We start from the raw sequence: 16,239 nt of genomic DNA, 5'->3' as shown, positions 1-16,239 counted from the left end.
CTAGTATGCCTATTTATACCCTGATTATGCAATACATAGGCCTACAACAATAACTACAACAACAGTAACAAAACCAACAACCAATATTTTGTTAATCTAATTTGTAAAAATAAATTCATAGGCCGCGCCTATTAGACTAGTATATAGCCTAAAAATTCCTGAATTATATAATGAAAAAAAAACCGGGCAAAAACAATCAATCGCTGCAGTCAGAAAGAAAGAAACGAACAAGAAAAAAGAAAAAGTGAGAGAAAAATAAAATAAAATAGATGGAATGGACCACATAGGGACTCGAACACGCACCAAAGTTTTCCAGCTCAAAACTATAGTATTATATAGTCGAACGTGACGGTCCAGCGCGCTAACCGATTGAGCTACTGAGTGATCTGTGAAATTGATTGATCTCAAACTGACTATTATGGAAGAGTGCATACCAGGCTCTTATGGTAAACAATCTCATCACCGCTGTAAATGTCGGAGGCATCGATGGCGAAAAACCTCGATTTTTGCAAAAGTAGCTTAAATTTGGAGTGAAATTCAAATGGTAAAGGAGTCGACATACTTTTGAGAAATAATGTAGGCAGTTAGAAATCAAAATTAATGTTCCACAATCCAGATATCGATAATGTAACATAACAGTGTTTTGTGGTACAAGATTCTCGAAAATTGTTCCCAAAAACGGGCTAATAAAATTTAATCGGTACTGTTTTTGGTTCTTCCCCATGGCAACATTATTTCTTTGGTCGATTTGTAGTACAATACAAAAAAGGAGAAAACAATCACTCGGCGTAGTTTTATACGGAGCGAATATTTGAAAAAAACTGCATGGAACGTGTTTTTGATCTTGTGAACATGGTGCGTAAAAATGATTTAAACGAAGGATTTTCAAACGGATTCTAAAAATTTGTATAAACACACAAAAATAATGTTAAGATACATCCATGCACCAACATTTGACTCACTGCGATATTTGATTGCTGAGAAAACGCGGTTTTAGAGAACAACTTTATACGTCTTTTATACGTTTTTTATACGTTTTTATACGTTTCTTCGTGTAACCTTAAGCCACATCGGGCGAAGTTTAAAATCTAGCCCTTGGATGACCTCTGACCTTGGAAGTCCTCACATTATAAAGCTTTCGTTATGTTGTCTGACGGGCATTATACTTTTGATTACATCACAATTCGGCTGAATTTACATTTCTTTGGCACTATGAGGTATTTAGAAGTTTTGCTACTTTGGGGTCCATCTGTCGTACGTTGTTCAGCGACTCAGCGAGTAATTTCCATTTCCTAGTTCATTTTAGAGAATCAATAAATCAATAGTGGAATACCCCCGGGGCACTCACTAAAATAGGTGACGGGGATGTGCGGCCACATTGACCCCCCTTTTCAGCTCCCTCTCACCAAATGACCCCCTTTTTTGTTTTACTGAACTTTCTCTCACCCAATGACCCCTTTTTTGTTTTCCTGTCACCAACAGACTCTTTTTTCAAAAATTTTGGTAAAATTTCAATAATAAGCTCTCACTGAGTGACCCTGTTTTTCATTATTTTTATTCAAATTTTTCAAAATTGTTCAATTTTTAAATTTTTTTTGAACATTTTGTATCAACTTTTATATTTCAACTCAATATATTTCCCAGTCTCAAAGAAAGACCACCTTTTTTGGCCTTCTTACTGAAAGACCCCCCGTTTTCGATATAAGCATGTTAGTGTTTATATTGGCAACATCAACATGTTGTTGATAACACTTAATAAACACTTCAATGCGTTGTAGTATTGATCAATATCTTAATCCCATTATTGTTTGATAATGTAGCTCTCTCATGCTTTGTCCGATTTGTACTGAATCTTGTCACAATAATCACCAATCAAGCCCAACACATGCCACATAATAATGAGGTCAAATGTCATTTGGGGTCACAAGGGTAGAAATGTAATTTTTAACATATCCATATAAACGCGTTTAAGTGTTTAAAAAGTGTTAACGTTTGTTTTTAAAGTGTCAAGCCTGTTTCTTCCAAATTTAACAGTCTATAAATGGTCAGAATAGTTATAGTTTTAAGACATACGAGGGGGTATCAAAAAGTTTTAGAAATTGCCCAGAAGTGAAAGAGCTATATCAATGAAATTTTGTCAGTGCAATCACTGGTCCTTATGTACATTATGGTCCAAAAATGGTCTCAAAGGTATGTTTACTTTTTTTACAGGTGGCACTAGATGCCAATAACCTGCTGCCCCAGTTACTGCGTATAAACTGCAAGATTGAGAAAATTGAGGCAAGCAGCATTATTAAGATCCTGCTTTTGAAGGGTTGAAGTGCCGAGAAAATTGATGATGAAATGAAAATTATCTTCGGTGGTGATTGTGATATGTCACTGTTGCTTTTTGGAAAAGGAATTTTTATTTCATCACAGATTTTCTGGGCACTGTAACCCTTAAAATGGAACTTAATCATGCTGCATGCCTCAATTTTCTCCATTTTGCTGGTTATGCGGTTACATAGGCAGGCAGTGACATCTAGCTCCTGTAAAAAAAAGTAAAAATACTTATGAGACCATTTTTGCACCATAGTGTACATAAGGACCAGTGATTGTACTGACAAAATTTCATTGATATAGCTCTTTCACTTCTGGGCGATTTCTAAAACTTTTTGATACCCCCTCGTACGGTATTTTACATACTAATAATTTGGACCTTATGTTACATTTTGATGTGACAGTGTTGTTGACAAGTATATGTTTTAAGCCGATACAGACTAAAGTGGTGGCTAGTTTAGGGCACCGTCATGCGGGACACGCGATTTATTCGCGTTTAATGAATCTAAGTTTATATGGTTCTGGGTGTGTGACAACACCATCGATGGGCTTCAAAGTAGGCATGGGTGCGTCCACAGATGTCTTCTCAAAATTGAACTGATGCAGGAGATGGGTAAAGAAGATGAAGAGTTCTTGTCTCGCGAGAGCTTCACCAAGGCAAACACGACGCCCTGCAACAGAAAGAAATGAAAATGAAAAATAATTACGAAAAGCTTTGTTATAGAATGAGGAAATGAGAAAAATTACCAAAAACCTTAACCTTATTACTATGGTAAGCTTGTTTTTCTTATCATTTGTTCACCGTTATCATGGTGACCGATGGTGTTATAACAACCCAAGATAGTAAAACTTATTACAATGGTAAGCTTGTTTTTTTAATAAAAAATACAGGTTTCTTGCATATACAACATGCAACTTAAAATTAGCATTACCACGATTACCGAGAGGACATCTGGAATAATCGGTTGACTTACGAATGTACATAAATTGTGATTTTAATTGTTATTAGTAAATCAACATCAAATTTCTTTACTGATCATCATTTATCATTCCATTACAGTTTGCATAGTGCTAGACAATCTGCAGTATTTTGGATTGTGTGAGAAACAATTTAATGATTATCTCTCTTGTCACCCTTAGGCCTAAAAATGTTTGATTGGCCCGACCCTAGACTTTGTTTGTTTTTGCAAAATAAATCAATAAATCAAAAAAGGGACAAAAGTAATAAAAAAAAAGAAGAAAGTAAAATTCAAGGCTTTTATCAAATGCAAGTTGTATTGGTAACTTTTTATCAGAAAGAATGTACTTGAATATACTAAAAAAATGAACGAAAAATCCCTACCTACCTACCCTAATTTTTTCATGTTACGCCAATCAAAAAATTGCTTTACGCCTTAGTGAATATGGTGTAGATTATTCTGATGAATATGATGTGCGTTATTGACTACCCTAGCGCGCGTATAGAGAACATTGCAATAACATCTTTACACTGCAGTTAATTCTAAGACGTCGCCTCTTACGGTCATGATGCTGCAAAGGGAAATTTTGAATTTATCCAGGGTTTATCAATATGTAAAAATATTTGGCCTATTTTGCATAAATACTTACCTACTCCAAATGGAATCACTTCATCCGGTTCACGAAAGTTACCCTCATCGTCCAAAAAGCGTTCTGGTCGAAATTCTTCTGGATCTCCCCACAATTCAGGGCTGTGCATCACTGCATACAGGTTAGAAATCACCACGCTATTCCTCGGAATAGTGTAGCCACGGAAAGTTGTTGTATCCCCTGCTACGTGAAAAAGAGACAGCGGTACGAGTGAAATGATTCGATGAAGCTCCGCAATAACGGCTTGTGTATAAGGAAGATTCTGTTTATCGGCCAACTTCGGTAACCTACTACGACCGACTACCATATCGACTTCGCGATGTATGCGATCCTGCACCTGCGGGTATCGGACAAGGTATTGACTGCCCCATCGAAGTGTAGCTGAAGACGTGTCAGTTCCCGCTACGAAAAGAAAGAAGATTTGTCCTGCCATATTATCTGGATGGCGGAAAGAATTAGGATCATCGGATTTGCGAAGTTGTATCTCATTCAACCACAAATCGATTAGGTCATTCAAGTTATTGGGGTCGAAGTTTTTACGATGACTTTCAATCATGTTGTTTATGAATTCGTGCAGCTCGTCACAAACTTTATCCATCTCCTGTTTCGCTTTACTTGGGATGTTAATTGGTATAAAAAATTCCAAGCCACCCGCTCCTGCAAGTTCATGGTAACGATCCAAAAGATTCGTCAGCCGATGAATGCGTTCGTCGGAAACTTCAAATCGGGTTCCAAAAACGACTTTACAGATAATGTTTGATACGGCATTATTGAAATACCAAGTAAGGTCGACAGCTTTGCCTTTAAGGCTGGCTAACTCTTCAATCAGATATGAGCTTTCTTTACTAATGGGCCCCTCAAAACGAGATGAACCGACTCCAAATTTTCGGAAGCACGTCAAAGCAAAAGTTCGAAATGGTGTCATGTCATCCCATCTGGTCCCTACAGGAAAGATTAGAAGAACGTGTCATTTTTATATTTTGAAACTCTGATTTTGAACCACTCATTTTGGTTTAACATGAAGGGAAAATAAATTTGAACACTATTAACATGATAAGTGTGGTGAATAACGATGATGATAGCGCCTCACGGACAAATAGTAACTACATGTAGAGCTTAAAGCACCTTAGCCGGACCATGGGGCTTGGGCAGTGTATTGTGGTATACCACTGTCACCCGGGCGGTCATACCTTGTTGGGATTTCGAAATATGAAAAGGACTCAAATAGTGATATTAACCTGAGTTGTATGAGGAATTTAACCCTATTTTTTCTTATTATATTCTTTACTTTTTTATTTTTCATTTGACACCACTCGGGAGTCACCCGTTCTTGGGATTTCTAGACATGAAATGGACCCTAAATAGAAATATTGCCCCGGGTCAAAGGGGTGGTGCAATAATTATGTGTCCCCGGGGATGTTAAATTAAAGGAGTGGGGGAAAAGTTTTTTGGTTGGTTGTAGGTAGGGGGGGGGGGATGTCAAACAATTTTGGGGGATCGAAGGGGGGGGGGCAAGCAATTTTTGGCACATATGTTTCTATATTACGCCCTAAAGAGGTGTAGGAAAACGTTAGGAATAAGTTCAAATATGCAAAAGTTCCTGCCCGTTGCGCTCATATTATATAATAACATAGGCTTAGGAAGATTTTCAACATGGGGGGGGTGTGCTGAAACTTGAACAAATTGTTATTGGTCACACGAGGGGGGTGCGCAAGGGGTTCCCCTGGGAGTCAGAAAAATTTGCAAAATATAGGTCACAAAGATCCATTTTCCCTCTATTTTATCACAATTTTTTAAGTTCACCTAGGATTATTGGGGGGCAAAACCCTAAATTGGCGCCCGGTACCCGCAGCTACTTACATGACCTGCCAACAGCCTTGATTATCATATCAGAGCCACCTCTATCACTTAGTTTCGTATCTTGAAATGCCTCACGTATTGCTTTATAGTCATTCAGAACCACGACTGGTATCCCAAGTACCGTGAACGAAAATACTTGTCCATACTTGTTACCAAGTTTCACCAAAAACTTGTAGAGTGATTCGCCTTTGTAGAGAGCGTAGGCGATATTTGGAGCAAATCCGATGTAAGGGATTGGAATCCATGGTCCTGGCGGTAAGTTTCTCTTTTTGGAGAGAAAGAAGACAACAGCCGCAACAATAACGACCAGAAGTAAAATATGAGTGAAAGATGATCCTGAAATCACAGGTAACACAATTGAATTTGCTGTCATTTTGAATCAGATTGCTAGATTGAAAGCTATTGAATCAGACGAGACTATAGTCAACATTTCCTACTCACAACATGTACAACGGAATGACGTATATGAAAACAAGGCATGGTTCATTAGGTCAAATGCTATATAAATAGATACAGGGTGTCCAATAAAAAGCGTGTTTTTTATGAACCCTGTGGGAGGGTAAAATGGGGGGAGAATATTTTTGGCGAGCTAAAAGGGGAAGGCAAGTAATTTTGGCAAGCCGGGGGGGTGGGTGGGTGGCACACATTCATGGGGAGCCTTTTAAATACAATGCTCTAAAGCGCTTAAATAATGTAACATAATCTAGACCATTTAAGGGCTCGGATAGCAACGTTTGCACAGTATTTTTTCTTGGACATAAGAGCATATCAGGGCCCCAAAAGACCTAAAAATGCCCGGGTAAAAATGTAAGTCTTTTTAGGGAAAAGCTATATAAGCTTATATACACTTTAAGTATTATATCGTTAGATATATTAAGTTTACTTCAAGGACTGCTAAGTATCAAAAATATCAATTTTTAATAATTTGCCATAAAATTCATATTATGTCGCAAATTAAAAAAAAAAAAAAACTCGATATGTCTGATACGCTCCCGTGTCCCAGAAAAAATATTATGCAAACGTTGCTATCCGAGCTTTTAAGGTTTGCGTCCATCTATGGATTAATTTCCATTTTTTTTGTAACAGATGATGCGCATTGTATAGGAAATTTCTGAAAATTTCAAAACTGACATTCAATTTTTTATACTTATCTATAATTCTATAACACCGTAAAATCCACTAAATTTTTAATGTAAATTTTGCCCGGGGGTGGGCACTCGTATATAAAAGCGACTAGAATTGAACAAATCTATGTGAAATGAATATTTTCTCTTTCTATGAAATTCATAGGTGGCGGAAGTGGGGGGAGGGGGGACGGGGGATAGGGGTGGGTGGCGGGGCACACACACCGTAAATCATAATTGCCCTGTACATTTGGCTTTTTGTATGCAAAACACCATGTTTTGGACTCAAATAGGGTAAAATTGAAAGACTTGTCCATAAAAAAGCAAAACACACCTCATTTGGGGTTATGGTCTAAAATTGAGAGTTTTCGCGAGCGCAGAAATTCTTCCAGTAATTCCGGAACAAAATATGCTTAATCTCCCGACCCCATCCCCTAAATTTTGTGCTTCTGCCGTCACTTATGACACTTTCAAGTCAACCCTGTGGGCATGTTTTCTCTTAGCTGTCACATTGTTTTTAACACAACTATATATACAGCCACCGTACCGGCGCGCTATATTTTTCCGTGATCAGTTACCATAGGATATTAAATAAAAGGAACTAAATGTAATGCCCACGTGACCCATGGGCGCCGCCATACCAAGACCACCAAGTGATCAGTAGATGTGCTACAATGCTAAGAGATAAGAATTTTTCAGACAAATATCATCAAAATTGCTGAAAATTTAATAGACAACGTAATTATACATACGGGGATTCTGATTTTTTAGTATGTTTTCAAGAACTAAATTTTGAAAGTTTTGGTCGACGAAAAAAAAAAGTTATCGAAGGAAACTCTTACAATAATACTACAAAGTTGCAAAAAATTACAAAATTGCTAGAAAATTTGGACATGCATCCCGCGTTTCCAATTGAAATAAATAGGAAGATCACCCTCTGTGCCAAAGGTCACTTTTCAAGACATCCTGTCTAGACGCTGTAATGTCAGCGCCCATCTGGTCACATGGGCATTAAATTAAGTGCCTTTATTTAAATGCCCTAAGACGACTGGTGATGCATAATACATTGTGGCACTCTCAGAGACGGCTATATTATCAATGGCTGAAATTACGTAATAAATTTCCACTTTTTGCGGCAATTTTGCGCAAAAATTTGTCGATTTTGCCACCCCCCTGAAATTCACTTTGCCCCCCCCCCCCATGCCCCCTGAAAAAATCCCTATGCCGCCACTGTATCTTGGGCTATTCCAGAAAATAAATACACCCCCTATAGAGGAGTACATTTTCAATCAAAGAAATGTCCGGATTTCCAAGTCTGCTTTCTGAAAACGACTGGAATTCCAGTTGCCAAGCTTATAATCCAATTAAATGAAGGAAAAGTCACGATTGAACAAAAAGTCCGGAAATCCGTACTCCTCTATAGGGGGTGTGCATCTATTTGCTGCAATAGCCCATTTAGGCCTAAATGTTATTAAAGCCATAATGTGTGAATTGCTTCGCAGCGACGCCCTCAATTTTAATCGGATTTCTACTTTTTTTTTGCATAACTTTATAATGCCCAGTGGTATACTAAAATACCACTTAAAAGACTAAGCCTGAAGTGGTTTAATAACAGTAAAATTTAACTTTTTGTATTAAAACCGGATCGACCCGGTTTTATTCAGAATTCAACAATCGTGGATGTAAACTTGATGTACACACGTCGAGCGCGAAGCTCTGTGCAGTTCAATGTAATACGCGTATTGTAGGCATTTGAATGAAATCGCAATTTTCTTCGTTATACCTCATTTGTTTGGCTCTAAACTAAAAGGGGATAATGTGATCAGTGAAAACAAACATTTAAATAAGAATCTATTCTTTATGCAAATCACACATTATTGCTTTAAATTAAGGGGGTACTACACCCATCGATAAATTTTGTCTATTTTTGCATTTTTTTCGAAAACTAATAACACAGTGGTAACAAAAGTTATGTATATTATAGGGGCAAGGAATCCAATTACTACACTGGAATTTCAGTGACCCAAGACAAGCGGTTTGTTATTTATGATCAGAAATAAGGTACCGCTAGAATGTACCTCGTTTCCTATCATATGTACTTAACCCATATCAAAATATAATAGGTATCGGGATAGTCTCTGATACTAATACCGGAATAGTACCCGCTACCTAGTGGGATATTAGTATCGGTATAGTATCCGGATATGTTTCACATGCAAATTTTTTGTCCATATATGGACATATAGTATTGGGATAGTATCCGATACTGTTACTGGGAGACACTGATAAATAGTATCGGAATAGTGCCCGATACTAGTATCGGGATAGTACCTGATACTAGTATCGGGATAGTATCTGATACTATTTGTTTCGTATGTAAATTGTTTTGCCCAAATATGGTCATAGAGATATGTCCAGAGATTTACATGGTATATGGACAAGGTCACTGGAAAATTTCAAATGATTATAGTTGTACATACATTAAATGTGAAATGTGTAGCAATTGATTATATTGTACATACATGCAGCATTGAAATTTGTGGCAAAAAGCAATTGAAAATGTACATTATGAATGCTACATTGCATGCTAAAAACATATAATATACAAATTCACATTTATGGCATGCATTAGCTGATGCATTGAGCACCATGTTGTCTTGGGTGCAGAATTCAACATACTCAGTGGTTTGATATAGCCTACATTGCACGATGTTCTTAAGCTTATACTAAATTTAGATAAAATAAAAAGTTCTGTTCAAAAACTGTCACCCAATACAATCATACCTGTATTGTGAAGCCCAGAAATAGAACACACTGTACAATTCTTTGTACAACAGTATATTATTATCCTTTGAATCAGAGGAACTCATTCCTTGACTGTATATCAATTTGGCTCCAAGCCGATATGGCAGTTATTCTAATTAGTCATGTGACATGGATTGGCGCCAGCTGAAAGCGGGTACTATTCCGATACTATAGTATCAGATACTAGTATCGGGATAGTATCGGAATAGTACCACTATACCGATACTAGTATCCAACTAGTATCTGCTAGCAGATACTTTCGGATAGCTCCAGAATACCTACCGGATACTATCCCGTATAGTAGCCGGAACTATACCGATACCTTTTCTTTTTGCTATGGGAACCGCTTGTCTTGAGTCACTGAAATTTTAGTGTAGTCATTGGATTCCTTGCCCCAATAATATACATAACTTTTGTTACCAGTGTGTAATTATTTTTTGAGAAAAATGCAAAAATAGTCACAAATTTACCACAGGGGTGTAGTACCCCCTTAAACCTTTTGAATAAAACCAAAACGTGTTTATAACACGTTTTAAAACGTTTGAATAAAATGTGTGTGTTTGCTGGGTATAGTGGGAATAGTAGATAAGTGGATTTGCATTTTGCAATAATTAGGCTATGAGCCCGGGGGGGGGGGGTTAGAATTTCCAAACGGCTCGCCAAAAATTGCTTGCCCCCTCCCTCTTGGCCTGCAAAAATCTTTGCCCCCCCCTCTTTCCACATGCCAATTGTTGGGGATCCATGATGTTGCGAGCGCAGCGAGCAGGAAAATTTGCACATTTTGTTTGTTTTAAATATCAATCTTTCCGTAGTAACTCGACAACGACCCATTATAGGTGAGAGTTACGGCTCGCACTACCCCCACCCCCGGGCCCCCATCCCCGGTCTACGTCAAGCTGGCCAATTTCTACAAAATGCGGTCGTTTTCGTACTGTTTCTTTAGCCTCTTTAGAGCGTTTTATTTAAAAGGCTGCCTATGAATGTGTGCCAAAAATCGCTTGCCCCCCCCCCTCTCGGCTTGCCAAAAATTGCTTGTCCCCCCCCTTTTCGGCTCGCCAAAAATTTCTCCTCCCCCCCACCAATTTTACCCACCAGGGCTCATAATTATTGCGCAGCCCCTAACTGCATTCTGCATGCTGACCTAGTGTTGACCTATAAGTAAATAAACGCTGCACATAGGACCTAGCGAACTACATAAGTTACATAGGCCTACATTATGTGTAAACACGCACAACGCGTGTAACGCAGAGCTAATGATACCGTGGCACTTGTTTGTTTCATATAAAGGTAAAGTATTTTCTTACTATTTATTTGTACTCAGTTTTATACACTTTTAATATTAAGAACAAATTCTATACGAGGAATATTTGTGGCATTTTGACACGTTTTTGAACAGATTAAAAAGATATTAGCCTATGCCCTACTTTAGTTTACACCACTGCACTGTAAAATCTTGCAATGGTTGCAATATACAGGGGCAGTGCTGCTGTCAATTTATACACTAGATTGGGCTAGATTCTTGCAGCGGGATTCTTGCAATGAATATTACAGTTTATAGCTACCCCGGGATAGCTACACACCATGAAAGAGGAATCCCTGTCAGAGCCCGGTGTCAGAGCAGTTCTTTAGGGGTGAACCAAACCTGCCTGGTTATCAAATTAATCAGTGACAAGGTTATCTCAGCAATCATATGCATGCATCAATTAGCACCTGTGTATGGAACATTTTGCTCATGGACTACATAAGGGAGCGGTTATTATTTATGCCTGGGGATTGCAGGACGTTCCCCTTTAAATATGTAGCTTCCAATCAGGTAAAAAATTGATGCTCCTTCCCTACCAAAAACAAGGTGGTTTTTTGGGGGGGGGGGGGGGGGGGGGGTGTTACCGAATGCTTTCGGTTGACACTTGCGCACTGGCTCTCATATTATCCAGTCAGATTTTTACAGCACTTTTAAAATCACAGATTTACTTTTTAGAGTCACTGTAGAACTGATCTGCAGCGACGTAGGCTACAAAAGTACAACTTTCGGGAAATTATTATGGAATGATGTTTCTTGCTTATTCATTTAAGTTACTTTTTCCCTTTGAACATGAAATTGCTGCAAGAAAATCATGGGCGTGCCGCATACCAAAGACATCGGCAGGGGGTCCAGGGGGCTCAAAGCTATGCACCTGTCTCCTCTGCCTACGGGCCCGAACGCATGGATATCCTTGAACTTAGGCCTAGGCGCAACGTTCCCGGAACCACCGCTAGGTGGCAGCACACGACGAAAGCTTTGATGGAACACCTTTTAATGTGGAACATTTATTTTATTATGTGCTGGATTGCATTTTGAATGTCTTCGTATAAGCCCAAATGGTCAGTTTATTATTTCCTAACCCTTTTAGCGTATTATTCTAAAGGTGCCCAAATTTGATTTCCAATTACCCCGACCTGCCAACTTGTTGATTTCTGAGAATAATATTTCAGGCTGTTCCCCTCACCCCTTAAACTTGACAATGGCGGCTTGTGCCTGTCTCAATTCAGTCACCCTTACGCGTTAAATTCACAATCTGCCTAAACTGCAAGTAATTTATATGCCTATGATCATGATGACGCTCTCGGGGGTTCTGGATTCGTTTTCCCGTGCGGGGTCGACTGATCACTCTACGACAAAACTGTGAAACCCTAATTACTCTACCTCCCTTGACACCTGCACCTTAACTTGCTGCTGTATTAGTATGAAATGCTCACTTGCTTTCTTGGAATGTTTCTATTATTTTTTCGTGTATTTTTCTTTAAAATGTTGCAGACAATCATTGCATTATGTCGACCTCAGAAAAACCAAACCGAGTTCGTGTCGTGGTTTGGACAGTTCCTCGTTCCGGATCAACGGTATTCATTAAATCAGTTACTTCTAATGGTGATGTCAAAGGTTTTTTCGAGCCGTATGCTGTGGCAGAACATTATGGTCCTGAAGGGCGCTTGAAACTACCCGAAGGAGGACCGGAAGAGCCCACGTACACCGTGGAAGCTGTCAAAGGATGGTTAGAGGCTGACGATACATCGGCACGGAGTGTGTTTGTTAAAGATCTTGCGTATGCTGTTGATGGGCGTTATCATGTGATGCCAAAAGGCTATCGAAATTCATTCCTCATCAGAAAACCGATATCTGTTTTCAAATCTTACTACCGAGTTTGTAGTCGCATGACTGGCGATCCTGAACAAAATTATAGAGATTGGTTACCGAAAGATGTAAACATTTTCAAATGTTTGAGCGATCTGGTAGAGTATGTTGAGTCGAACTTGAAGGAAGACTTTTGTATTTTAGATGTCGAAGATGTCATGAAGAATCCTGCTGAAATGATGAAGAAATATTGTGATAACGTGGGTTTGATTTACAATGAAGGGTTACTGCACTGGGAGCAGGGTACGCCAGACGAAGATACTTGGGTCATGGGAAAAGCGATACGCGAAGCAGAGGCCGAGCTTCAATGGGGGACGAATTGTACGACAAGCACTGGATGGGGGAAAGGAATTAAGCAGCCACCAGCAGAAGGAGAGGTATTTCCTAAAGTGGTATACGATATGGCAGAATTTGCTCTTCCTTATTATGAAAAGTTACGGAATCATCCAAAATGCTTTCATCTCGACTCATGAAGAAGCTTATAGGCGGGTTTATAGGCATAGGTCACTCATGATTCAAATAATATGCTGGAAAATATAATGTCAGTATAATCGATTGTAAAGGCTAGAAGTAACACTCAAGGTTAGTACCCTCAAGACTACAAATGTATAATGTCGGACTATATACACTGACAGCTACGCGCCTGTAGATGATAGATAGCTACAGCTTTGAGCTTTAACAAGTCATATTTTGATATAAAATTGGATCGATTGAGCCCATATTTATTGGTCGAGCTATGAGTTTAAAAATATTGGACGAGACGTAGCGAGACCTATAAATATTGGGCGTAAAGCATCCAATTTGATCATTATTATGTGTTGGATCCAATATTTTTACACACTTGGATTCATCCAAACATAATAATGATGATCATAGGACAAAGTAAATCGGAGATGGAAGCTGATGTACATGGCTAGAGAAGCTTATTGACAGCATGATCAGTGATCGTATGATAAGATTGCCGGGTCAGATTGTAACCATGTCCATATATATGTAGCTTTAATCATGCTTATTGAAAAGGGTAATAGAGATAAAATATTGAAATAGATTAAAAATAAGCGATAATGGATGGAAAGGTTGTAGAATGTGTATACAGAACATTTCTTGCTATACAAAATATTTGATTATGTTTTCAAGTATTATAGATGTTCAGAATTTAATTCATAATTTAGACCTTTCGTCATCCGTGTATATATTCCTTAATTTCGCATATATTGGCGTACCGTATGCCTACAGACTGATGAACCTTTATTTCAAGAAAATGGCGATGTCAAAGGTTTTTTCGAGCCGTATGCTGTGGCAGAGCATTATGGTCCTTAAGGGCGTTTGAAAGCACCCGAAGGAGATCCGGAAGGGCCCACGTATATGGTTGGCTAAGCAGTTCATAACGTGTACTAATACGTGTATTCGAAATTTCGAATACGCGTAATGGAATCAACCAATCAGCGTTTAGATTCGAGAACGTGGGTTACAATTTCGACCTCGTGAGACTGCCCGCATGTGATATCAACGCAATTGGCACTTGTCCTCGTGCACTAATAACAAACTTCACTTAATAATCAAAAAGCTTATAATTATCATAAGAATAAACTATAAGAAGCGGCAGAAGAATATGAATGAAGATTATTTTGAAGCTTTTTGAAACGGACCCGATATAGCATTCATTTCTACATACTTACAAAGTATGATGTTTTGCATAACTTTTATTTTGCATAAAGAAACACTGCGCGATGTGTGTTGTAAGGGTGCATACTACCAAATTACTGTCCCCCATCATTTAATAGACATTAGGATAATCATCCCTGAAAACAGAAACATACAGTCATGCAGCGTACACTTAAGTGTGAAACATGTGTTTGAACCTGAGGTAGGCCTATACTAGTTTCAGGTTTGAACATACATGAACACTAACTTATGCAGGATATACCCCATGCAGCATACGCCTATACAGTAGGTCTGACCAAACACGGAGAAGTTGAAGGTCTCTCTGTATATTTATCTTGTACCTGACCAGCATGCAAATCCCTCAGAATTTAGAGAACCGCAGGTCAAGGGCATGGCTGTGTATGTGTTGTTCGGTATCGGCCGCTTTAGGGGCAGGATACGGTCACTGTTCTAATATTCTCTACTTTCAAAGAATAATTCCTATTATAATTTATATGTAGCCTAGCCTAATACTTTAGGATTCAGTGTGGAGACAGATATATACAGATATTGCTAATTCATTTGTTACATACACTATCCGCTGTTTAAAATGTTTTTATTCCAGGACGGAATAAGTTGGTATAGTGGAGTGTATCCTATCTATTATTTGCTACATTAGAAAATATTTCAACACGGAATAAATGCATTTTAATTCCCCAAGAGAGTTTTTGAAAAAGCATTTTGTATAGGCCTAAAGGAAGCCGATAGGCCTACCTTTAACCCTTCTCCCCTAAAAAGATATGAAAATACCAAAAACGACTTTATTCTCTGATCTTTTAGCATGTTCTGTTCATTCCCGTCATTTCTTACAAAAACGGCGTGATGTAGCACGGTGAGGATTAAAATTATTTCCGAATTTTTATCTGCAGTGAACGAGGTTGTTTACGTGCCTCGATTTAAATACACGGGCTTTAAAAATTCCCTCCCACGTTGTCGAAACTCAACGCTGATTGGCCTATTCTATTACGCGTATTCGAAATTTCGAATACACGTATTAATAAACGTAATGACCCGAATAGCCAACCATACACGTACACCGTAGAAGCTGTCAAAGAATGGTTTTAGATGCTGATGACACATCGGCACGGAGTGTGTTTGTTAAAAAGCTTGCGTATGCTGTTGATGGGCGTAATCATGGCTATACCAAAAGGGTATCGACGGGGGTATCGAAATTTATTCCTCATTAGAAAACCGGCGACCCTGAACAAAATTACAGAGATTGGTTACCGAAAGATGTAAATATTTTCAAATGTATGGTTTGAGCGATGTTGAGTTGACCTTGAAGGAAGACTTTTGTATTTTAGATTTCGAAGATGTCATGAAGAATCCCGCGGAAATGATGAAAAAATATTGTGATAACGTGGGTTTGATTTACAATGAAGGGTTACTGCACTGGGAGCAGGGTACGCCAGACGAAGATGGTCAATTCCAGCCAAAGCGGGCCAAAATTCTCTCTGGGGGCCATTTTGAAAATGTTTTCCTTTTCAATTCTAGACTTATCAAATGAGACGATCATGTCTAGTGAATCATCAGGTGGAAGTGCCATCGGATTGAAAAATAACTTTTCTTGCTAGACCAAATAAAGTGTTAAATGCGCATATGCATGTTACCCACGAATTCAAGCATTTTTCACCTGTTGTACGCCATAAA

General features: G+C 38.5%; 2 protein-coding genes across 4 annotated transcripts; one reads left to right on the top strand and one right to left on the bottom strand.

Annotated features, from left to right (window-relative positions):
- Window positions 1–2,674: 2,674 nt before the first annotated feature.
- LOC140137685 (cytochrome P450 2A10-like) lies at window positions 2,675–6,231 on the bottom strand. Of its 2 annotated transcripts, none has more exons than XM_072159440.1 (3): window positions 5,788–6,231; window positions 3,928–4,869; window positions 2,675–2,990 (listed from the first exon to the last, which is right to left on the bottom strand). In XM_072159440.1, exons 1-3 carry the CDS (start codon window positions 6,158–6,160, stop codon window positions 2,806–2,808), a joined length of 1,500 nt encoding a protein of 499 aa, XP_072015541.1. In that variant the 5' UTR covers window positions 6,161–6,231; the 3' UTR covers window positions 2,675–2,805. The 2 variants fall into 2 exon arrangements, with proteins under 2 accessions (XP_072015541.1, XP_072015542.1); XM_072159441.1 differs by having other exon boundaries at window positions 3,928–4,329.
- LOC140137686 (uncharacterized) lies at window positions 6,002–15,215 on the top strand. Of its 2 annotated transcripts, none has more exons than XM_072159443.1 (2): window positions 6,002–6,135; window positions 12,511–15,215. In XM_072159443.1, the coding sequence occupies exon 2, from the start codon at window positions 12,525–12,527 to the stop codon at window positions 13,356–13,358; it is 834 nt and encodes a 277-aa protein (XP_072015544.1). In that variant the 5' UTR covers window positions 6,002–6,135; window positions 12,511–12,524; the 3' UTR covers window positions 13,359–15,215. The 2 variants fall into 2 exon arrangements, with proteins under 2 accessions (XP_072015544.1, XP_072015543.1); XM_072159442.1 differs by lacking the exon at window positions 6,002–6,135 and adding an exon at window positions 10,940–11,003.
- The last annotated feature ends 1,024 nt before the right edge of the window (window positions 15,216–16,239 follow it).

The sequence above is a fragment of the Amphiura filiformis genome, chromosome 17, assembly GCF_039555335.1.
Source record: "Amphiura filiformis chromosome 17, Afil_fr2py, whole genome shotgun sequence".
Classification (NCBI taxonomy): domain Eukaryota; kingdom Metazoa; phylum Echinodermata; class Ophiuroidea; order Amphilepidida; family Amphiuridae; genus Amphiura; species Amphiura filiformis.
Note: the sequence above shows the minus strand (reverse complement) of the source record. Positions and strands in the feature narration are given on the sequence as shown.